We start from the raw sequence: 25,092 nt of genomic DNA on the forward strand, positions 1-25,092 counted from the left end.
CTAAGACTGACCAGATCAACAACTGCTCTGGCTCAATGTGCAGCCTATTCCCAGCATTACAATCTCAGACTTCAGCCCTATAAGGACAAGTAATGGCAATATCATTCCTTTTCCACAAAAAGTCATATTGGATCAATCAAATCTTTATTGTTATTACCAATGGTCCCGAACCAAGTCTGGAGAGATCACAACACTCACGATTTCCCATCTTTCATAAGACCACTGCATTTCAGGGCTTGTTCTCACTGGAACCCAAACACAGGGCAAAATTTAAATGTTCTGATGGGCAGAACCCACATCCCTGAGGCAAAAAAAAAAAAAAAAAAAAAAAAAAAAAAAAAAAAAAAAAAAAAAAAATCCAGTGTCTGGAGGCTTTCCAGTGAGCGACCATGTATACACTTAGCCTGTTCTGCACTGCTCTTACTGCAGCTCTCCTCACAGAAATGACTCGAAATTGTTCTGACAACAAAACACAGAAATTCATTTCCCACATCCCTCAAATAACTTTATATCCCTCTGCTGCTAAGATTGAGCATCAAGCTGATGTTTGATTACAACACTGATGGGGTGAATGGGTGGTAAAAGCTACCTGTTACCCATGCAAATGATTTGTCTCTTAACTAGCAGCACATTCCAGCACTTGTGCTTATGCAAGCTAAAGATTCAGCACCTCAGCACAAACCCACCTCTGAAATAATGTTAAAAACAATATTATAGATGTAGGAATAGAGAGAGAATATTAGACCAAGATACACAAAAGAGCCATATCTGAATTATTGCACAAATATGAGAGTCGTGAATATTAAATGTTAAAAAAACCCTTTAAGGTGTATGCTTAATAACAAACAAACAAATGCAAACACAGCGGAAGGATTACATCTCAGCAGCTTCGGAAACTCAAACACAGCTGAGCAGATGAGCTGAGGCTGAGTCCCAAAGGAGTTCGGTGTAACAGCAGCACAAGGGGAAGCTGTGGTGTGCTGCACATCCATGTCAGTGGCACACCCCACAGCAGAGGGGTTTGGACACCCTGCGGGCCGGGCTGACAAAACACTTGTTGCATTTGGGAACAGAACACCCTGAGATCCGCGGTAACGATGGACAGACCAGCCTTGGTGGAGAACAGCTCACCATAGGGGGAATTCAGCAACAGGGTCATTACCTGCGGTGTACTGCACACAGCGACAATCTTCTCTAACTCTTTATTTCTTGAGTGTGAATGACGTGTATAACATAGGAAAATGAATCATACTGGGAACTGATCAATTACCTCTGCCTAGAGACTTTCGCAGCTGCGAACAAAATAAATTTCACTTGAGGCAAAACAAACCAAAACCTTTTTCTTTGCCATACGGTTTGGGCTTCCCCTTCCCGACATTTTCAGGATCCCAAGTCGGTTTCCCTATAGTGACGGTGACAGTGACCCCATCACTGTAAATATCCTTTGTGAGAGTGCTGGCATCCTTTCCTCCCCAGACTATTGGGCAGCGTGGAGGGGTTTGTTTGTTTGTGTTAAAATCAAACTTCAGTCCTTTCCCAAGCGGTTTAGGGTGACTGCAGAAACCACCGTGGCGCTGTGCATGAACGAGCAGCGGCGGGACAGCCCCGGGCCGCTGCTGGAGCCGCCGCGGTGTTAATCGGGCTGAGCTCGGTGCTGGCCGAGCGGAGCGGCCCCGGCTCCGCGTCAGGGCTCTGCCCGGTGCCCCGGCCCCTCGGCTGCCCGGTTCCTCGTCAGGGCTCTGTCCGCTGTCCCGGCTCCCCGTCAGGGCTCTGTCCGCTGTCCCGGCTCCCCGTCAGGGCTCTGCTGCCCCGCTCCGCTCCGCTCCGCTGCCCGCAGCCCGGCCCCGCCGCCCGGGCCCCAGTGCGGACGTGGCGCGGCCGGGCCGGGCGCGCTGCCAATGGCCGGGCCGGGGGCGGAGCGGGCCCGGGCGGGGCGGTGCCGGGCCGGGCGGGCAGCGGAGCGGAGCGGGGCAGCGGAGCCGGGCCGGCGGGGCATGGCGGGCGGCGGGGCGCTGAGGGCGCTGCCCGTGCTGGCGCTGCTGGCGGCGGGCGCGCTTGGCAAGCCCATGGCGCGGCAGGAGCGGGCCCGGCCCGCAGCCGCGCAGCACGAGGACCGGCCCGGCTTCCAGTACGACCACGAGGCCTTCCTGGGCAAGGAGGAGGCGCGGAGCTTCGACCAGCTCAGCCCGGAGGAGAGCCGGGAGCGCCTGGGGTGAGCGCCCGGCCCGGGCGGGAGACGTGGCAGGGGGAGGGCCCGAGGTGGGCCCGGGGCGGAGGAGGCGGCCTGGGGCTGCCTGAGAGAGCGGGGACAGCGGGACCCTCCCCGGCCTGAGGGGCCGTGCAGCGGGACCGATACCCAGAGTGGGACCGGTACCCAGAGTGGGACCCGGTACCCAGAGTGGGACCCGGTACCCAGAGTGGGATCCTGTACCCGAGAGTGGGATCCTGTACCCCAGAGTGGGACCGGTACCCCAGAGTGGGATCCTGTACCTCAGAGTGGGATTCTGTACCCCAGGGTGGGATCCTGTACCCCAGAGTGGGACCCGTACCCAGAGTGGGACCGGTACCCAGAGTGTTTCCCTGTACCCCAGAGTGGGATCCTGTACCCCAGAGTGGGATCCTGTACCCCAGAGTGTTTCCCTGTACCCCAGAGTGGGACCCGTACCCAGAGTGGGATCCTGTACCCTAGAGTGGGATCCTGTACCCCAGAGTGTTTCCCTGTACCCAGGGTGGGATCCTGTACCCCAGAGTGTTTCCCTGTACCCAGAGTGGGATCCTGTACCCCAGAGTGTTTCCCTGTACCCCATTGCGGTGCCCTGTGCCCCAGAGTGCCTGCGGATAGAACCTCTCTGATTCGACTTCTCTCACCCCCCGCTGGTTTTTACAGGAGCAGCAGACAATTCACGGCTTTTGGCTCTCCCCTGCCGTTTCAGTAAAAGGCTCTGGGAGGGAGCTGGGCCGGTGTTGGAGCTGCTCCGAGGGCTTTGCTGCTGCAGCTCCCTGCCCCGGGACACCTGCCCACAAAGGATCGGTGTTAACCGAGTTAACCATTCCTTCTTTACAGCTACAAGTCCATTTCAAGTGTTTTCTCCCACTTGTGACTTCTTTGCTCGCAGTGTTTCAGTTGCTGTTACTTCCATGCTGGGACCATGCCTTACTTTACTACTGCTCTCTCCTTTACACCTACAGGAAGCCAGATCACTAATCAGAACTAAATTTAATAGGAATAGAAGAAAGATCCTTTAATGTAGTTACCATGAAGATTGTTTAAAATATCTGAATGTTCCCACTAAGATTGCCCCTGCCTCCCCTTCCATAGGAGTGGCACAGGTGAAAAGAAGGATACATTAAACATTTTCCAGTACACAGTCCTGACTTCTTTCATGTTATACACTGCCAAGAGCTACTAATATAATCATTTAATACCTTGCAGTAGAAAGAAATACCAGTTAAACAAATGAAATCAAATTCATTGTAGGGAAAATCTGGTGACAAATAGAGTCTGTCATGCAGGGAAAGGGACCTCTGGCAATTGATTGATACAAAAGAGAAAAAGTTTTCTAATCAGTTAATTTACACTTTACTAATTCAGAAAGGAAATTCAGCAGCCCTTTTTTTGCCCCATAACTCAGAAACAGCATGTTTATAAATTCAATCTGATACCATCAGATTCACACAAGATTTCTGGAAGTTCAGCAGAAGCTGCTGCTGTCATTCCAGCAATCACTTTTGTCACAAATGCTTGGGAAGAGACATTGCTTCACTGCTCCAGTTGGCCAAGAGTGGTTTCTTTGTGGACAGCTGAGATGTGGAATTGAAAAGGATGTTTAAAAGTGCAGATCCCTGTGTTCTGTGGCTGCCTGGAGGTTCAGGGAGCTCACCTGTTGAATGCCAAGTTACTATTTAGACAAGTCAGCTCCTGCTCTTACCCCTGCATTCCAGTGGCACATGAGTATTCCAATGGCACGAGCCAGCCACTGATGAGACACAGGGCACCTGCAGACAGAAAGGGTGAAGGGTGCTGATGTGCCCAAAGCCAGTCTGGGGGTGCCAGGGAGCCAGGGAGGATGCTCTGGGTGTGCTCAATTCCAATTTACAAGCTCACCCCCAAAATGGTGGATTGTATCAACTGCAGACAGATTACTTGCAGGAGATTAGTTGCAGAGAACATAAATGGTAGAGAGAGCATTGTCCTTTTTTTTCTTTTAACTGCAGCTGTGTGCAGAGTGTTTCACTCCTGCTGATTTCAGCAGTGCTTGGGGCTGGCAGCTTTACACTGGACAGAGGTTTGTAGCCCAGCTGCCAGCAGTGGCTGGAGACCTGCTGCTGCAGATTTGGTATTGCTTTAGTGAGTGACAGGCATTCCTGGCAGCACCAGCAACATTGGTTCCATTGGGAATAAAGGAAAGAAAAAGTGGAGGGACAGGCATGGAGGGGGAGACTGTACCTGGTGTACATCCCTATCATTACACAGTCATATAACTCACTTCACCATGGTGTCAGCCTGCTGGAAAGCCAGAACAGAAACTACAGGTGTCCATCAAATCCTGATTTTGGCCCTGGTTGTCTCCAGCAAGTTTGGGTACTGTGTCCTGATGTGGAATTGGTGTCTCCTGCTCTGAGGAGCATGGCCACTCCCTGTGGGCAGTAAGGAACAGATCCCCCTAAGGTAGGAGCGCAGCCTAAGAAAGCCAGGTTTTCTCTGCTCCCTGATTTTGGTTGTGCAAGGTCCCTCTGAATTGTTTGTAGCAATGCTGAATATTCCTTAAGATGATGTATAAAATGCAGGAAAGCCTTAACCAGTAGGACACTTTAGGAGTCCAGGGCACTCCATTTTTCTGGACAATCAGGGCCAGATAAAGATTACTAAAATTGACCTGACATGCAGTTTGGGTTTCTGCCAGTTCATAAAGATGCTGATCTCTTTTCACAGGAAGATTGTGGATAGAATAGATGACAACAAAGATGGCTATATCACAACAGAGGAATTAAAAACCTGGATTAAACGAGTACAGAAACGCTACATCTATGAAAATGTGGCCAAAGTTTGGAAAGATTATGATCTAAACAAGGATGATAAAATTGCCTGGGAAGAATACAAGCAAGCCACTTATGGTTATTATCTAGGTAAGAGAACATTTTCAGATTGTATGATCTTTTTTGAGATTATAAAATATGATTTCTTGCCTTGCAGTCAACAGGAGCTTGGTGTCACATTTAGGACTCTTGAAGCTCACATTAAATTTTATAGATGATCAGAGGTCAAAAGCACTTTTTAGTTATTTATTCCAGCCCTTTGCACATAGGTCACCAGCACACAGAAGGTTTTGTAGAGGTATCATTAAATATACTGACACAGCTGAATTACAGTCTCCAGTTAGAAATATATTAATTTTTAACATTAAAAAGGGTGCTTTAATTAAAAAATAATTTATTGTCCAATTAACTGTATTTGTGAATTTAGTCTCTAAAATCTTAAGTCTGGATGTTAAAAATTTAGGCTGTGTCTAAGCTATGGCAAAGTTATTGATTAAAATCATTCTTGCAGAATAACGTGCTTCAGACTGTGATCAACTGCAAATGAAAATCTGTAACAAATCACGCAAAAGAAACATTTATTAAAAAATATACCTGAATTCCCTCCACGTTCCCTTTGCTTTGATAAGTTAATGAAGGAAGAGGAGGAGAAGAGATCACTTAAGCTAAAGGGCAATACTGACAGAGCAACAAATCAGTATTAATTGACCATTTATACTTACTGGAAATGAGAAGACAATATTTACCTACCACAGAGGCAGTTTCTAGAGCAAGCTTTCTGTAGCAGTAATCATTCCAAAGTCTACCTTAGATTAAAATGGAGTTTGTTAAATTTGTGAAAGGAAATATTTGACACACAGAATTATCTCTGGAACCCTTCTCAGCCCTTTGCTTTTGCTCCCTTTAAGCCCCAAGATTTGGGCAGCAGCACTGTGGGCTTGTGCTAATGAATACTGAAAATTCCCATCTGTAATTCCTGGCCTAGTCTTTTTCACCTGTATTTGTCTTCCAACATACAAATTGTGAAATTGTTATAAGTATTTTTCATTTTTAAAGTCAGTTTAATGATCCTATTTAAATAATTATATCAAACACCATTCCTTTTATGCCACTGAACATCCTGGAAAAATGTCATTGTTTTAAACTGAAAATAATTGTTAGGTTCCCTGTAGCAGAGGCGTAGCACTGAGGTAATTTCAATCAGCCTGCCACCTTCTGAAAGGTTTGCTCTTCCTGAAACTGAAAAGTTGTGTGGATTATATTGATGCCTAAAGAAGAAGAAAACTTCTGTCAATGAAGTCTACCCCAAATACTAAGTGGTGCTTGTAAAGGCAGATAAAAAAAAAAAAATCTGTGAGGGGTAATACACAATACTGCAAAATCCATGATTCTGGATTGCAACAGAGGGCTTGCTTAGATATTTACCTCTAAACTGTCACTTTAAAAATCAAACCAAGTATTTGACCCCTGAATTTAAAACCTCATGGGGAAGAGAATTTCCATTTAGCTATTCTGGCAATAAACCTTTTTATTTCTAGACTCAAACAGCTTTGTTTTGCTAGTATGTTTTAATGGAAAACACTTCTGAGATGATCTTGATTCATTTGCAGAAAATCCAGAAGAATTCCAAGATGCAACTGATCAGCACAGTTTTAAGAAAATGCTGCCCAGAGATGAAAGACGATTCAAAGCTGCAGATCTGGATGGAGACTTGGCTGCCACTCGTGAAGAGTTCACTGCTTTCCTTCACCCAGAGGAGTTTGAGCACATGAAAAACATTGTTGTCTTAGTAAGCAAAGCAAAACCAATGCCACTGTTTCTGCTTTTATGGATGAACTTTAAAGGCTTCTCTAACCTTTCCAGGCAGGGTTTAGAAAGAGACACACATAATAGCTAAAGAAAGGGGTGCTTTTCATGATACTCATTTGGTTTAGAAGTCTCAATATAAGAAAGACTTTTAAAGTGCACTTGGCTCCTAAATGGAATCAAGAAAGAGTCTTGGGGCACAGACTTAAACCAAAGTAAAAGCAGGGTGTGCTGATATGCAGCAGCTGAGTGTTTCCTGCAAGCTGGTATCTGCCTCTAAATAAGCAGTTCCTTCATACAGGGAATTTTTTCAACATGAAAGGATATTTGTATATTTGTTGTGTAAACAATAGTCACACTGGATTTAGTGAGAGTACATTCACTGTGTGCAGGGGCAGGTCAGGGCCTCAGAACATCAAATGATCAAAGGCAGGTTGTCAAAGCTCTCAGTTTTTTCTTGATTACTTTAATGCAAAATTGTTTTCCAGGAAACCTTAGAAGACATAGACAAAAACGAGGATGGTTTTGTGGATCAAGATGAGTACATTGGTAAGTGTTGTTACTTGTTTCTTATACAATCTCCAGTCCATTTATCCATCTTCTCTCAAATCAACATTAACAACCCAGAGTGAACAGTTCTGTGTTTAAGTTCAAATATTTTACACCAACTGTCCAGCTCAGAAAGTTTAATTTCATTTTAGGGAGATAGCAACATGACCAGGAAAAGTTCCTCATGTGTCACAGCAGAAAATTCTCCTCTTTTTCTCATTTGACTCAGCTAAGAGTTACATGAGAACAAAAGAGAATCTGGAATAATATTTTTATGGCATATTTTTTGGTAATATTCTTTGTATATTACACCATGTTAGCTGCTGTTTGAAGGCATTGTTTAGGAATGCAGGAGGATAGGAAAATGAATTTGTCTTTTCCCAAGTTTGGATGGTTCCCAAATATCCAAAACACCTGGCAAGCAACCATTGCAAAAAGAGAAAATTCACCTTGTCCCTACCTTTTTTCCAAGTTTAATTAGTAAGTAAAGCCCATACTTCTGTGGTGATGATAACACTATATTCTGGTGAGTTTTAAATCCAGAAAGTAGCACTAAGAAGGCATTAGTGCAAAGTTGGGTGAACCTTTCTGTTTCTAGTGGTGCTATAAAGATCACTTCACATAGAATCAGGAACAATATACACACACACACTAATTAATGGCAGGGGGTTCTGTTCCTTGTAAATTATATTTAGCCCAGAAAGTGAATGCTATTCATCTATGACTGAAATAACAGAGCTGCATAATTTCCACAGTAATTTCAGTTCATTCAGTGACATTACCTACATATAATTATAAGGTAATTGTCAACATTTGTTACCATGTGAATGCTGGTTTTTCTTGTCTTCTATAGATAGGAACATAGAATGTTCTAGTCACGATCACCCCACATTGGCAAGGATGATAAAAATCAAATTGACAGGACATGTCACTTGCTTCAAATAAACAATATAATTTGCACTTTAAAAAATGAAAAAAGAAAGTGAATGTGTTGTCTGAAGTTTTCTTCATGAGTTGAGAAAACTATGCCTAAAATATTCCTGCTTTCCTTTCTCAGATGTAATTTTTTAAAATTTTGATGAAGTTGGGATTAAGAAACCAACAGAAAACTAAATATCTTCTTTGCTAGTTTATGAGGAGCAACAAAAAGAAGTCCAAAAATTTGGGTTAGATTTACACAAGCAGTGGAGCAAAACACCTATGAAAACGTTGAGCAGAGAGAACCAAATTCTCTATATGCAGAGTATTTCAGGGACACTGGGGGCAGTGACAGTGAACCTCACACTGCAGGGCCAGGGGGGTTATTCCTGCCTTTGGATGCAGCATTTATATTTCCCACAGATACCAGCCAGCCTCTGAGCCTCCCACCATCCATGTGGGTACATCCTTGAGAACCAAAAGGCTCTGGGGAGGAATAATATCACAAAGCAGGCTTTAATTCTAAGGCTTGAGGAATGAGCAGTCCTGATGAGCAGGAGAGGATTGGCCACAGGGACCAGAGGAAGGACAGGGACTCATGATTTGGAAAGCCCTGTGATGTAAAGAGCATTTAGAAGTCAGTTGGTTTCAGTAATCACTGCCACTCTCCTGTGTTATGCAGCTGCCACTGTGGTGTGGTCCAAACTGCTTCCAAAATGCATGGTTTAAAGAGAACTGATCTGCTCAGCTGAATGTCTCCTACACAGACTTCTCTAAAAGCAGTACAAATGCTTGCAAGTTCCATTTAGCAATTTTTGTTTGCCTAAATTTCCCCTGTGCCTTTTTTTTTTCCTGTGATCATTCTGCTGGCTGGAATCTGATCTTATCCACAAAGACATTTGCTGGCAGGGACAAGATAAAATGGCTTTCTCCCCATGTGACCAAGCCTAGCACTAAAGCTTATGACTGCTACTCAGCCAAAGATCCTTAGAGGATTTTGTTCATTCTGTAATTCAGGCAATGGCCTTTGAACATTCACCTCTCCTGTTAGCCCCACAGCAGTGCACAGGTGTGATACAGGGTAGTGTGAAATGGGCAGAATCACCCAGTGAAGAAATAGGCCTGAGAGAAGATACAGCTGCTCTGTTACACCCCACATTTCATTTTCTGTGCAAAGAGTGAAAGGTTCAGTCTCTGTGAAAATATCTTTAGTTTGTACTTAATTTGCAAAGTAAATAGGACTCAAGTAAGACCCTTATTTCCTCTCCAGCTGATATGTTTGCAAATGAGGAGGGTGGACCAGAGCCTGACTGGGTGATCACAGAGCGTGAGCAGTTTTCAGATTTTCGTGATCTCAACAAGGATGGAAAGATGGACAAAGATGAGATCCAGCACTGGATCCTGCCCCAGGACTATGATCATGCACTAGCTGAAGCCAGGCACTTAGTCTATGAATCTGATGTGGACAAGGTATGTAGTGTTCCAGTGTTGTTTTTAAAGAAGTTATATAAGATGTTTTCTATTTTTTTTAAATACCAGCTTGCAAGAATTTATTCCTAATAACTTTTCTTTAGAGGCTAGAATTGCTAGTGGATTCTTGTTTCAGTGCCAGTTTCAGTTGTAGTGTTAAGAATTACAAAGTATTAAAATGCAGTTTATCAGCTCTAGACATGCTCCTGCTGTCATTAGGTGAGATGAGAAATTGTCATCTTAACCTGGACATTTTAACCCAGCAAAAATCCTCTTTTTCCTTTAAGAGTGGTCATGACTTTTATATGTTGATATCAACTAAAAGAGGAAAATAAAGCTACATTTAGATACCCCTTGTACTCAAATGTAGGGGTAGCAAAACCAGTCTCAGTTCTCTATTAAAGCACATACCTTTCACCTAAACACTGGCTCTGATGAGGAACAATATATTCCAGATAGTGATCTTCGGAAGTGTAATGCAAGCAAACTTGGAACCTGAAAGCCAAAATACTCTGACACAGAAAGTGTAAATTTCTAATGTAAGCAACCATTTCCCACTAAGTGCTCCAGAGGATTTTCATTTTTACTGTCAGGAAGATGAACCAAACCACCAAAGGGCAAAACTCTGTACCAGGAAATCCACTGTTAACCCACTGTTCCTACTGCTTGGCAGTGAGTTTGTTACCAAGAAGTTTCAATTAGCAATTTGAAGCCTGAATTGAAGCCTGTGAGACTTCTGTCTTCCACTGGGGTCCAAATTTCACTCACTGTGACAGCTACAAATGATTGCTATGAAGAACTGTTTCCCAGGGCTCTTACAAGTCTGTGCTGCTGTGTCTTTGACTTAGTTTTGCAAATATTCTTACAGAAGTTTTGTTTTCCTCCTACCAGGATCAAAAACTAACAAAAGAGGAAGTTCTAGACAACTGGAATATGTTTGTTGGAAGTCAAGCTACTAATTATGGGGAGGACCTGACAAGAAACCACGATGAACTATGATGCAGTGTTCCAACTGGTGTGCCACACATCTTTTGTCCACTTTACTGAAATCACCCTGTCCATCCCCTCTTAGAGGGAAGATGGGCAAGGGACACTCACAAGGGAATGACTTGCATTAATATTATTTTTAACATGCCAGCTTCTTACCTCAGAAACCACATAGAAATAGCTTTCTTACTCCTTTCACGTGATTAAATACAATATATAATTACTACAGTTTTATTTTTGAAAAAATAAGAAAGTAACTTTTCTGAATAGGTTAGAGCCTGACATGGAAAAGGCACTTAAAAAAAAAACATTGCAAAGATGTTTAATAGTCAAGTATTTTCTTCAAATACCCACTTTTACCATAGTGAAATGCACCTAGGATTAGAACCCTAATGTTCAAACATTAAGTTATTTAGTTGTCTTTGCTAATAGCATGTAAGAATTTAGAGGTAACCCTGTGAGCCTCCTGCCCAGAGAAGGGTTTGATACCAGCTTTGTCTCCACACAGTTTCTGTGTCCCAGCTGGGTCAGTGGTGCTGCAGGAGAGTCCAGCAGCCCCCTGGCTCCTGATATAATGTACAGGATGTGCAGGTGGCCCTTGTCCCTGACCCTGGCATTCCCAGCCAGGATGCAGAGTCCAGAGTGGCAGCTGCTCCTTCTGACAACAGGGACACCTACAAGTGTTTGTGGGCCCTTGGCTTTGCTGCTCCTGGGAGGGATTGTGCCACGTGGAGCATGATTTATCTCCCTCTTTTCACACTTCACCCGAGCCCTGCTCTTGTTCACACAGTGTGAATGGCAGCAGTTCTGTGATGGAGAAAGAATGAGACACATCACCCCTCTGGGCCTTCTGTCTCCTCTGCCACAGAAGAGGACAGATTTGTGTGGCTGAACTTCTGGGTTTGTGTGTATATACTTACAAGTACATGTTACTGAAGCAACTCTAAAGACAGCTCTCCTTCCAAAAAGGGGGGAAAGCTTTCCACACAGGTGCTTTCTTTTTTACTGTACAATGTGAGTTGTTACATGTATATTTTTATATATCTAAGTTTGGTTGTTTTTAAATGTACTGGTTTTAAAATAAGCACAATAAAACCAATACTTCTTTTTGATACTGTGAAGGTGCAATAACAGTTACACAGATCAGCAGAGAGGTGATGTAAAAACACAAACCAATCCTCTAAAGCCAGTAGTTCCCAAAGCACTGGGGTGGTCATTTCTAAAAGCATCTGGACATGCAGCACCAACTGTTCTTTGTTGCTTCATTAAATAAAAAAAGCAAAAAAGAAGTGCAGTATGCATAATTGCTGTGACTAGAATTTATTCTGGACACTAATACTGGGAGATCAGGTCTCCACATCAGCATTTTGTGGGAGGTTCCTGGAAGGTTTGGTGTAAAACATCACACCCTGGTCCCATAACCATGCAGAGGGAGCTTTGGGACTACCAGGATGTGAGACACTTCTGCAGTTCAACACATTTGTGAAAATCATCAGGAGACAGTGCACTGGGACCTCTGTAAACAGTGTCATTTTTATAAGGTCATAGAAGGACCGTGGTGGAATATTTTGCATCTTGCAGTTCAAGATAATTAAATCTAGATTGCTGAGTCTGACAGAGATTACATGTGTTTGCTGGCACCACTACTGAGCTTTTGGGGTGTACTTCTTATGACATTGCCCGCAATGTCTCTGAAAAATCCCTGCCTCTCCCCCTCACATACAGGAGGGCAGATGTCATAAAAGTGAACTGGTTTTGCTTTTACAGTACCCTCAAGTTAAATAAAAACCTAAATGCAGTGTTATCTGGGAAGCAATAAAATTGTATCTTGGCACATGTAAATGATTATATATTTTGTTTATGGCTTGGATTTGGAAAGGTTTATTGTACTCAATAATCCTGACAATCTTTATCAAACTAACATATTTTGCTAACAGATTTTCAGTACTCTCTATGTACTCAGATTATCTTCTGCTGTTTCAGGAAACAATACCTTAAAAGACCTCAAAAACCTCTTGTTTCCTGCAAGTGAAACTGCAGCTCAGACTGGATCCTAAGCCAAGGATTTTCACTGGAGCCCAGGGGAAGGTTGTTTGCTCACTCTTGTTGAAATTCAGTGGGAGCTGGGTGCTGAGACACTAAGCATTGTTGCCCTCAGCTAAACATGACACTGTCCCAACAAAAAAAACCACATCTGTGCTTTGACAAGCAATCACATTTTCTTCCACATTACTAAATGAATTTGGAGCAGAATTAGCAGCATGCAAGAGAAAAATTGTGTTCCCATATTTGTTCTTGATTCCTTTGAACATGTTGGTATTTTCCAGGATAAAACTACACTTATGAGAGGAAGAAAGTTGAAATCAGAGATTTTCGTGCAAACATTAATTGAAAATTTAGATCCATATAAAGGTTTTCTTTTTTTCCCAAAAGAATGGTACTCAGCATATATCCAGCTAGGGAAAAGGCAAACATGCCAATTAGAATGAGGTTTAAAATAATCAAATTATCAATAGTGGGTAATGGGGTCGTATTAAGGTTAGGAGCTTTTTAAATAAAGCAGAATGTAGAAAATTTTAGAGAACTGTTTTTAAGTATCCCTCATGTGATTTCATTTTAAAGGCTCCCCTGTTTCTGCAGTTCTTCCTGGTGTTTCTCTTACCAACATTCAGTAATGGCACAGTACATTCCATGCACTAAATTTCCCTTTCAAGCTCAATGCACTATGGAAGAGTAACTCCAAGAGAGACTAGAGCTTCTGGGTTTAAATTTAACACTATTTAAGGAAAGCAAACCTTTGCTAGGGGATATAACTGTTAACATTGTGATTTTTCAAGCCTATGGTTTCTAATGGGGTTTGACTGTTGCAGAGATAACATTTTTTTTCCTAGGTAACATATTTCAACTCACATTATGAGCAAACGTTACAAAATTTTAGTGTAATGTGAAATACTGTAATGTCAGATAGCATTATTTATCTGCTTAATATGACTAAAACCATTAATTGCTGGGAGCCATACTTCATCCCAGCAACATGAAAATCCATTTTGTGCCTATCTTGTCAGTTATTGCCAATTTTCTTAATCAATTGTGACACAGTGAAATTCTGTTGGGGAAGCGTGTTTATATATTTCCAACTGCAGGTTCTGTATTGTAACTTATTACACAGATCCTCCATTAACTCAGTGTTGCCACAATACATCAAAGGTGCATTTTTCTTACTTAGGTATCTGGAATAGCCATTATTATTGCCCATGCAATTTTAATTATTGGGATTTATGAAATGAGCTAAGTGGCTAATGTTCATTGTCTTATAATCCCATTTAATGATTCAATCAGGTTGAATCTGTCTCCTATTCCAATGAAAGGAACTGTACATAACTCCCTAAAGAAAGCAGATCACAGCCCATCCTGCTCTCCTTACACAAGTACCTTAAAATAGTTGCATAATGTTTTACTATTTGCTGTGCAGAAGTTGATCTTGATCCCAGTGAAGTTATCATGAACTCCTAAGGAATGTAAGAACTACTCTAAGGTCGAGTCTAAGGTCTTGGCCACCCAAAAGCAGGCAGAGCAATGGGGTGGTGGGACTGGGGGTCAGAAATAACCATAGGAGCATCAGATCCTGATCTCCCTACTCCTACTGAGCACTAACATTTAGGAACTAGACTGATTCATACTCCTGTGGGGTAGTTAGGGGCAAATCTAGTTCATGGAAGGCAATGTGTAAAGTCTTAGTGGTCTGTTCAGGGAGCCTGAGGCATTTTATTGAGTCATGGTTGCATCACTCTGAGCAAATGAAGTGAGTTTTGCAGAGTGACAGATGGATCTATAAAACATATTTCATAGCTAAACATTTTGCAAAACCTGACTTGGTCTATAGTCAAGCACTTGAAGTTTTTTTTTCATCACTCCAGTTTAGTGTGTGCTGTGTTCCATTCAGCACATCCAGCAAGCACATACTAACCATATTCCCTGATTTCCAAGGGAGAATTGAGGATTATTTCCCACTGCAGCTTCAGGGCACCAGTAAGGCTGATATCCCTGATATTCAGGTGCTGTAGAGATTATCCCAGTCAGGATGAATGTCAAAGCAACCTCAGAACAAGTTACCAGCTTTCCCCAGTGTGAAACACTGAACAAGGGGCACGTGACACAACAGGTGATTTCACACCTGCATTCTGCCTCTCCACAGGATAAAGGAAAATATCTCCAACAGATGGGAGCATTTCCTCACTCTGGCAGTGACAGGAATGCAATTATCCTGGGTGTGCATTTCTATTCCTATTGATAGGTAAGGGGTGGCCATCCTCAGCACAAGTGTTGGCTCAGAGAAAACAGAGCTCAGCTTCATATATTTCATGTTAGTTGTTTTGCCTGTGGAAGAATTTATTTCATCATCATAAAGGGTCCAAATGTGTTGACTAACTTTTGAAGTTTCAGCATTTTTAAATACTTCTTAGTTGGCCATGTTTGTAGTCTGAAACTGCCACATCCCTGAAATTCCAGAACAACTGTATAGAACAGTTCATGGCATGATCTCTAATCTGAGTCCTAATTAAGGGTGACACATATGTTAGAAGTTACCATGTTCCATCATATCAACAAGAATTTAGATATGCATCAAAATGCATAGGAAATATTTTCTTCATATGGCACTAAAGATGAAAAATTAGTATAGCTTTTGAAAACACACCTTGAAGTAATTGCTGTACTTACTGAACCCCCAAGAGCCTGAGGTTCTCAGGACATACTTTCTGTTTGGATAAAAGTCAGTGAATTTAATGTTTCAGGAAGAAATAAAAGTGAGGAGGAGCTTTTATCATTTAGATCAACTGTAAGATAACACAGAGATACAGAACACAGTAATGATGAGATGGATGGGTCAGACATCCCCCCAAATTACTCCCAGTGCTCCCCTCCAGCTTTGAATTTAAAAATTTAAATATGGCTTTCACTGCATCATACAGGGCCTAAAGGACACTAAAGGAAGGAATGCCAGAACCCACCAAATGGCAAATGCAACAGATTGCAGATGGCATAAACTTCCTGAAATCTGTAAATGGTAACATGGAGGTGAGACATTTTTAAATCATAGGGGGCATCTTTTTCAGAGGGTGAATTCACAAGGAAATTCCATGGGCAGCAGGAATGAAACAAAAACAGTGCTGGAGAGATATTCTAGACTGCAACAAAACCAAAATATTTTCTTCAATTCTTGCTTTTAGTTTTGCAGATTTTAGATCAATTCCTCTGCCTTTTTTCTTTGTCCTTAAGTTTTAACTTCAGTTAATTGTTTTCTGCCAAAGAAATGAAGTTTCCACAGCTATTACAGGTCCTCCAAACTGGATACAGCAAAGTATAGTTAAACAATCAAAAAAACTCCACACATGCAAGGGACTAAAAAAACATTACTCCATTATTCCCATATATTATCAATATATCTAACCTGAAGCAGATTTATTCAGCCTTGTTATCTACTTGCAGTAGGTTTATAGACATCTGAATGGAAGATAATTAATTTTTTCCTCTTTTTGCAAGGAAATTAATTTTCTGCACTTGTTACCCCAAAGCTGGTAAAAAATAAACTTGCATACAAGATGTTCAAATAGGTTCTCTGGTATAAGGGACTTGGGAATAAAGTTGGTTTTCCCCTGAATCAGACTGTATTCATGGTCCAGCTTTGCAGAGGATTTTCTAGACATGTAAATAAACATTAGTTTAATAGTGGGAGCCTGTGTCCAAAATGCAGTCAACAGGGACAAGTAGGGCTTCAAAAGGTTTAACTAATCATGGGTGCATGAAACAGACAGTGCAAACATCCCCTCTTTATATTTCTGCATCCTTTCGTAACATACACAAACACAGCTGAAATGAAACAAGCAAGATGAAGAGCAATGAGAAATGACATGAAATACTGCCTATAAAATCTACTTTATTCAACTGGAAACAAAACATTTTAAAAGGTGATAATGCTCTAAAAGCTATTTAACTCACCAGCCAAATCAAACTGACCAAAATCTAATTTATTCCTTGTCTTGTTTAGCAGATGCTTAAAAGATCAATATAGTTGTCTCTGTAGATCGACATGAAATATTCACCAGCCTGAGTGTTCTGAAGCTTTTTACAACATATTCAGCCTCATTAAACATTAAGCAGCCTTGAAATATAAATATAAAATAACTATCAGCTTCCTATCCTTCAGACACAGAACAAAGGTAACTCAAATGTGGGAAACATGAGGAAAATATATTAAATGAGCTGGGAATTCACAGAGAAGTTAACTTAGGAAAGCTGTCAGTATAAATTGGCTCAATCTAATACACTTTACCATAAGGAAAGAAAATACTGTAAGATCAGAAGACTATCTGCTATGGAACAGAACAGTAGTGTGGCATTTATAGCATGACAAATTAATAGAAATAAGCCTCTGACCAGAGCTGTGTTAATCTGGGGCCCTGTTGTTTTTATTCCAGCTCCTTTCACCCCTTGTATTTGCTGTAAGACCCCTCCCCATATCCAGGAGCATTTTTTCCATTGCTGCCTGCTATGTTCAAAATACCTGGGCAACACAGCAGAAAGGAGTTTCAGGTTCACTAAAGGGAAATGTCAGTTTGGCAAATGACTGAAAGTAGCCAGACATGAACTGTCTCAGTGAGTCAGTGAGGCAGGGTGGTCACTGTCAGCAGAGAACCCCAGCCTGCAATCCCAGCTCTGGCTGGAGATTAGGGGCAGCACAGCAAGCCAGTCCTGCTAGGGTGTACAGATCAGCTCACCCAGCCACAAATGCTGCTTAATTTTAATAGCTGTGCTATGTTTAGTGTTCTCCCATTGCTTTACTGCTGCCCCTCATTGATAGTGGACAGTAAAATCCAACCTCTCATAGGACCACCCTTACCTCTGCTGAGTCTGCCAGGGTTTGCAGAGAAGCTTCTCTGCTGTCAGAGCAGACATCCCAGTGCAACAATTCCTTGCAGCCAGCTTCTCTCAGTTTGGCAAAAATAAAGCTGCATGGATTCATTCCCCTGCAGAGAGATGAGATTTTGTAAACAGCTAAGATGTTAAGTTCAAATTCTCTTCTACAACATGAAGGTAGGAATGCCATTAATTAGTCAATTGAAAAGCCATGAGAAGTTGAGAATGAAACCAAGACTAATTTGGTACACCTATAGGCAAAAGAAATGTAAGTTTAATATAGGTATTTTTGAATTTTTGCAGCATAAGCAAGATAGCAGCAGGCTCACATAAAGAATAAGTGTATCAGACACATTAAGAAATGATTTTCAAATAGCATTTGACATTGGGCTATTTTTGCTGCATTCTCAGAATAGAACTGGAAAGATACTTTTTCATTCCACTGCATTACACCATATTTTTATACTTTCCCTACCTGTACACCATGCTGTTAACAAGCATTGGCTTGAACAGCATCAAATCAAATGTTTTACACTCACTTGCATGCTGAAATTTCAGATGTGCTTTGTAGACAGGGCTACATATCTCCAAACACGTATTTTAAAATGAAATTAAAAATTATGTGTAATGGGAAAAGATTACACACACTGTGAGCAAATTTTTAAGTCAAAGGGACGAATCATTGCCAACTGTGACAGGCTTGTGGAGCCTCACATTTCCTGTACTCTCTTCATTTCTGCACCATCCCAGATAAAAGCCAGCCCTGCACCACCAGAACCACACTCATCCCTTCCCTGTTATACCTTTTATTTTCTTTTTTTCTTTTTTTCTTTTTTTTTTTATTTTTTATTTTTTTTTTATTTTTTTTTCTGCCTGGAGATTCCCAGAGCTGAGCTTCCTCTTTTTCCAAAAATCTTTTTTTTCTCAAGGGTTTTGCTCATTCATGTGTCACCCTTGGATCTCACTGAGCTGCTGGGGTATAGGAAAGATGCCAAACAAGCCAAAGACCAGAGTTAGGAGGTCATCTAAGTGTTATGAAATTGGCATTAAAGCTTAGGGTAGAAGAAGCAGGCACAAAGATGAGGATGGGTAGACAGCAATAGTATTGGGAGGGGAGAGGAATTTTCCAATCAATCCTGGAAATCAAGCACAGGTGAAATCTGCTTTGCTTTATGTGCTTTGCTCTCCTTAAAAGTCTGAGTAACATTAAAATCAAAATTTACCATAAATGTTTGCTCAGACAAGGTCTAACTGTTTGCTTTCATCAAGCTGCACTTGCACTTCTCTTAAACATCCATCCAAAGGCAGTTTCTGGAATGCAATCTCTGGGGTCTTGCAGGTTCTTTTCATACAAGACTTCTCCTGTCCATGCACACAGCTAAGCCTTTTAGCCAGGCAATCTCTCACTACTTATAACTTTATTACTGCAGTGTTGGTTTTTTTCCTGGATGCACAGCTCCAAGCAACACTGCAAAGCAGAGCAATAATCCACTCCCCTCTGTCCATCCAATTCCATGGGGCTCATCCTCACTTTCAAAAATCCTCACAGTTCCCAGCAGGGCTGATCTCTCACCCTCTGCTGAAAGTTTTATTGCTGTTGTTCACCTAAGTTACTTTTTTAAAGAAACCAAAAAATGTGCATTTGCTCCCATGCTGCTCCTCATATTTCAGAGGGTTTTCTGCTCTCCTCAGCCACGTCTTTGGAGAATGTAACTGCCAAAAAGCACATTAATTATGTCTCTTCTGTCAGCAAGACTAAAGAGAGGAAGAAATGAAGATCTAATAGAGCAATTGATGTAGCAGAGAGTGGACAAACTTCCTAAGATTCCCACCAGTCCCATGCAGGGTGTTGAGCTCAGGCTGTGCATCCCTCCCTTTGCCTCCACCCCTGTGCTTTCCTTTTTCTAATTTCCTCAGCAACCTCTTCTGGTTCAGCACTGCTGCAGTGAAATTATGACTTGGACTCCTAAGAATTACAGTAATACAAGTAATAAAGCAACCACAGTCTTATCTTTATCTGACTAAAATTCATACTTCAAGAGCACCAAACCATGAAGAAATAGCATACAAGGGAGAGAGAAAATAATCACAGGGATCAGAATGGCACACCATGAATGCATCAACCCTCAGCTTGTACTAATTGTTCTAAAAATCATATTTTCTCTCTCTCTTTCAATGTACCTATTCTCATTTACACCCACAGTGTAAAATAAATTTAAAATCAATTTGTCTGCAAACAGTGCTCCATAAAAAAAAAAAAAAAGCACTGAATGAAAGTCACTTATTGACCACTTATTTTCTTCTGATATTCTTCAGTAGGTTTTTTTCAAAAGATATTGTGCTACATTTGCAAACAGGCTGGAAAAAAGCTAATTAGAACTAACTGTTGTTGGGAAATGTTAATGTGGAATGGGAGGCATTTAAAGAACAGTAGCAGAGTTTAAAATGTAAGTTCATTCCAGTAAATCAGTGTCAAAATGACAAGAGAAGCCAGCATAGCTCAAGACAGATATATGGAACAATATGTAAGGCAAACAAAACTGCTTTTGAACCCATCCATAGAATATTGGAAGTGAAAGATTTGATCAGGTATTAAAAGAAAAAGGCTAAACCAAATGAAACAAAACCAAAAGTGAATCAGACAGTCAAAATCTCTCAGTGTGAGGTTTTTTTCCCTGCTTTGATTTTTTAAAATATTTTTCTTTTAAATTGGGTCAAACCCGAAGATTTAAGAATTCACTTTCCAGAGTGAGAGCGAAAAGCATCAAACTAAAATGCAATTACTACTTGAAATATTTAATATGCCTTAATTTAACTGTTCCAAGATGTAACTGTGTCTGATGCCTCCTACCTGAATACTCCTATAAACAGCTTTTAAACCTTTATTACTTTCTTGTATTAATGCAAGTCATGCACTGACCAGCCCTCCCCAAGCAGGGCTCAGGCAAATTGGGTTTCATGGTAGGTAAAAAACCTGTGATGGAATTGGGTTTTGCTTGGTTTTTCTAAATCATAATAAACTGCTAGGAGACACAATTTAAAATTACCACCATAGTGGGTGTTCTATAGATCTTCCTTAATCTTTCCTACAATGTTTCCCAAATCTTTACGTGTAAAGCAGAGCTATAACCTGCAAGCTTCACTGGCACTGAGTTTTCTTACTTTGGTCAGACAGCTGAGGATGCAATTACCATATTTGTATATCCTGCTATAAACTGTTAAAAGAACTCACTGCCTGATCCACTGTTAATGGCATCAGTGCCAAATTTTCCCTTGGTTTGGCTCAGTGGCAGCCCATGCCAGGGAGCAAGGCAATGATTACACCCCTTTTTTCTCTTGCAAAAGCATCCACAGCTACTCACAGCACCCCCAAGGAAACCCACAGACCAGACACCAGACATCCAAGAGAGAAATGAAAGTGGGAACAGAAACTGAGAGAAGTCTTCACTGACACTTTACAAGTTCATGTAGTTCAAGAGAGATCCCTGAAGGCAGGAGACCATCATAATGCCATTAGTTAAGGGAAAGGCTGGGGAAACTGGAAACCTGTGCAGGGAAAGCTTAAAAATCATTTTAGAAAGCCAAGTGAGGGAAACACTTTAAACAAGCACACCAGTGGTTCAATTAAGGGTTTCAGAGATGCCTGCAGGAGAAATCTCAGAGGATATTACTGCTAGGATAGACAAAGGGACACAAGGGGAACCTGATGGGGAGATGTTCAGAACCACTTCCCCAAGTTTCATATTGGAAGCTAAATGCATTAAAAAATTTAGAGCAGCAAATTTATTCCAGAAATGTGGACAAAGTGCATTCAATAAGCTATTCAATCATGTATCAGCACAAGCAGAGGGGCTGAAGCTACAATTTTACCAACAGAAAGAGCACTGAAAAGCAAAGCAATGGAAGCATTGATTAATTAGGTATGCAGATGTAAGAACAGATAATTTGCTTTTCAATAAATAAATGGGACATTTGTTAAAGAGAAGATGCAAGTCCTTTTAGGAAGAACTCTGCTGGTTGATCTATGAAAGGATGCAAAATTAAGACAAAAAGGCAGAGAAAAAAGTCATAATGAAATCTGTTTTAAATTATTAATGAAGAATTGATCAAGTACTTTCCAAAATAAAGAATACAACTAAGTGTAAATAATATTATGCAATTAGTGAATTTTTACATAAAAACAATTTCTTTTTAAAACAGTGGCAGGGTTGTTTTCTTTTTTGGTGGATTGTGGGGGGATTAATGCTGGTGGTGAAGGGGATGTTGGAATTTAACATTAAACCAGGGCACAGATTTAGAAAGATAAGCAAACTTTTTTTCCAAAAAAATGTTACATTTCCCCTAGAAGCACTAACTGTACACAGGTATTTTCCATCCACTGATTAGTGTGCATTTTACAGCCCCAGTGTGAGCCCTACACTTAAGTGCTGACTTATTCAGCAGAGAAATAAATCTAAGAGCTTCCTTCTCCTGCTCCACATCCTCCCACATCCATTCTCCATGGCCACAGCTGCATGGCCTCCATTTAAAAGTAGGTCTGCATTTGCTGTTGCCTTGTTCTTAGGGAATGGGAGGTTTCCACTGGAGCTACAAGATTTTAGCCACAGCTTCATGCTTTTGGCTTGGAGGAATCCAGTTAGATTTCCAATGTGTTGGACAAATATCAGAGGTCACACAAAGAGAGAATATGTGACCCTATAAGAGCATAAAGACTGGGAGGAGGGAAGAATTAGCAACAGCTCGTACCTACCACCATAAATGGTAAATCAAAAGAAGCTGTTCAATGGGGTTTAAAAATATTGATGCAGAAATTAACTTTACCCTGTGTCCAGCAAGCTGAAATAGATACTTAAAGATGTACTGGTCAATTTTCTCAAAATAGTAAACATATAATAGCCTTCTCCCAAATATTATCTTGTAAATAACTCAAGAAAATCAGCATAATTTGACCGATTTGCAACCACAGCAGAACAATACAGCACAAAACAATCCCCACACCTTTTCTCCTCTGCCTCTTCATTTCAGAGTCATGTTCCCAAATGGAGCCCATCAGCTTGCCTGGTGCTGGCAGGAGTGGGAAGGATGAGGAACAGCAGAGGATGCTGCCCTGCATATTCCCCTGGCTGGGATGGTTATCCAGCACTCTCCTCATTCCTTGGCAGTGATGGCAGCCTGCAAAATAATGGCCCCAACAGCTTCCTAGGCCACTTGCTGTTATAATCTGTATAATAAGTATTAGTTTAGCTTTTCATATGGAAAGTTAATCCCCTAATAACATTTCAAATTACTCAACAGTGTTTGGGAAAAAAAAAAAATCATACCCACAATTCAGAGACCTGCGCTGCAATCAGCCACGCAAGACGTACGGCACCGTAATTAGTGCACACCTTCCAGACTTGGCTAATTAGCTCTTATCAATTAAAAATGTTCCCCCCTCCCCCACCACTACACTTGAGAGGGCAGAAAAGATAAGTGCTATACTTCTAAGTTAGCTGAAAATTCAGTGAGATAATGTCACTGATGTGGTTATTTCCAGGTGAGGATCGGGTTATTCAACCTAGGTGAATTTAATGACTCTGGACAGGTCCTGCAATGAATTCTCCTATAAATCACTTATAATTGCAAATGTAAAAATTAAAAACCAGTCTGAAGAGAGAGATAACACAATATAAATGATGGAAAGCAGTAATCTACAGATAGAGGTGCTGCTGTTTTAATTGAGGCCATTCTGAGGAGAAGATTCTAAACCTCTCAGGGACAGCACTGATGAGGAGCCCAGGTTCTCTAACCTGCAGGAACTTTCAAATGACTACACATTATTAACAAACCTGGTTTTAATATACTGACATAAAAACTCCAGAGTTTCTCCTCTCTAATACAACATTTTTCTACAGACTTGAATTCAGACTTGAATTTCAGCCTAGGAGCCAAACTCATCTGCTTTGTCCTGTAAAAGTTGGGAGCCAAGATTAAACCCAGGCTTTTTCTGGTCATAATTTCAACATTTCAAACATTATCCATTTTTATCAGATTTTGGCTCCAGATGAAAGAAACCTTGCAGGTACAATCATACAGCCAAATGACTAACTGCCACCCTTTGTGCCTGTTAATTATTTCTGGCCACAGTATTCTGTGCAAAATGGAGCATGGACACAATATGATGGTTTTTCTTTTCCCATTTTTCCCTCCTCCCCCTTATTTTTCCCCCCACCTTTTCTATTTTTTTTTTTTTTAATTTGGCTTCTAGATCAACATTTTGAGAAGTCAACACTTGATTTGTTGAAAGTAAAGGGATAATCAGCCTGGAACATTCTGGGTTGTTTTATATAGGTATTCAGTATTTGCTGCTCCCAATGACTTTTAGTTAGAAACAGGAGAGCAACCATAATTATGAAATCAAGCCCAAACTGCTTCAAAATTAATCACTTCAAAAATCCAGAAACCATTAAACAAATATAGACATGATGTTGGGGGCAGGGAGGGTGAAGGAAGGAGTTTCATCCCTGGGAAAAAAAACCAACACAAACTCCTTGTCCCAAACCATTATATTTTATTTTATTTTTAACTTCTTCCTACTTGCCATGGGACAGAGGTATTGAAATCTTTCTATGGTATCACATTAATATGAAACCATTCTGCTTTTTTTCTCATGTGATAGTGAAGTGTAGTCACGTTAGCACATTTCATTGTAAGTTAGTAAAAACCAACATTAATATGACCTGATACTAATCCACCATGACAGAAAATTCCTAATACGATAAAACTTTCATATCATATTAGTAGAAAAAAGTCAGTTCCTGCCTGTTCCAGGTCACTTTCAATGTTGCCTTTGAGCACAAAGTAATGACAAGCATTTGTCTATCTACAAAAAGGGTCCCTAGCACTGTTCAGTGGCAAAACAAAATTATATTCAAATGTGCCTTTCTCTTTTTTTGCCCTGTGTGGTTTAGCCCATTGCAGGAGAGCCCTCAAATACATCATCTCAATTCACCTTCATTTCTAGCCTTTAATTCTGAGATGCTCAGAGTGCCCTTTTTATTGAAGAACAATCTCTCTTTAAAGGGTTGTTTCTGTATATTAAAATTATAGCAACTGCAAAGACAAATTATCCATGGGCAGCATGGTCAGGGAGCCCCCCAAACCGGGTAGACAATTTTTTTTTTTTTTTTTCCCTGCAAGAACTCAGTGGAGCTGGCTCCAGAGCAGCTTTCCATGGGACAGCTCCTGGAGGCTTTTTGGGCCAACCTCCACTCCAGATACACCAGCTGGTTTGAGAGCTGCCATCAGTTTTAAAACTTGCCTGTATTTTGTAGTCACAAAAGCTTAAACCCTCATTCTCCATGTTTGTCATCTATGGGATAACTTTGTTTGTTTGGACCAGGATTTAATCAGCAATCATCCCTTGTTAAT

At 41.1% G+C, this 25,092-nt stretch overlaps 1 protein-coding gene across 1 annotated transcript; it reads left to right on the forward strand.

Moving 5' to 3' along the window:
• The first annotated feature begins 1,883 nt into the window (after positions 1-1,883).
• On the forward strand, positions 1,884-11,879 carry RCN1 (reticulocalbin 1). The gene is made up of 6 exons (XM_079309804.1): positions 1,884-2,212; positions 4,934-5,127; positions 6,648-6,826; positions 7,332-7,392; positions 9,581-9,780; positions 10,672-11,879. Exons 1-6 carry the CDS (start codon positions 1,899-1,901, stop codon positions 10,777-10,779), a joined length of 1,056 nt encoding a protein of 351 aa, XP_079165930.1. The 5' UTR covers positions 1,884-1,898; the 3' UTR covers positions 10,780-11,879.
• The last annotated feature ends 13,213 nt before the right edge of the window (positions 11,880-25,092 follow it).

Source organism: Erithacus rubecula, assembly GCF_903797595.1.
Source record: "Erithacus rubecula genome assembly, chromosome: 6".
Taxonomy (NCBI): domain Eukaryota; kingdom Metazoa; phylum Chordata; class Aves; order Passeriformes; family Muscicapidae; genus Erithacus; species Erithacus rubecula.

Excerpts from the sequence above, each read along its gene's own strand:
- RCN1 (XM_079309804.1), top strand. The coding sequence starts at position 1,899 with ATGGCCGGGCCGGGGGCGGAGCGGGCCCGGGCGGGGCGGTGCCGGGCC. Across the intron at positions 2,213-4,933 it reads GAGAGCCGGGAGCGCCTGGG|GAAGATTGTGGATAGAATAG; the intron begins GTGAGCGCCCGG and ends CTCTTTTCACAG. Across the intron at positions 7,393-9,580 it reads GGATCAAGATGAGTACATTG|CTGATATGTTTGCAAATGAG; the intron begins GTAAGTGTTGTT and ends TTTCCTCTCCAG.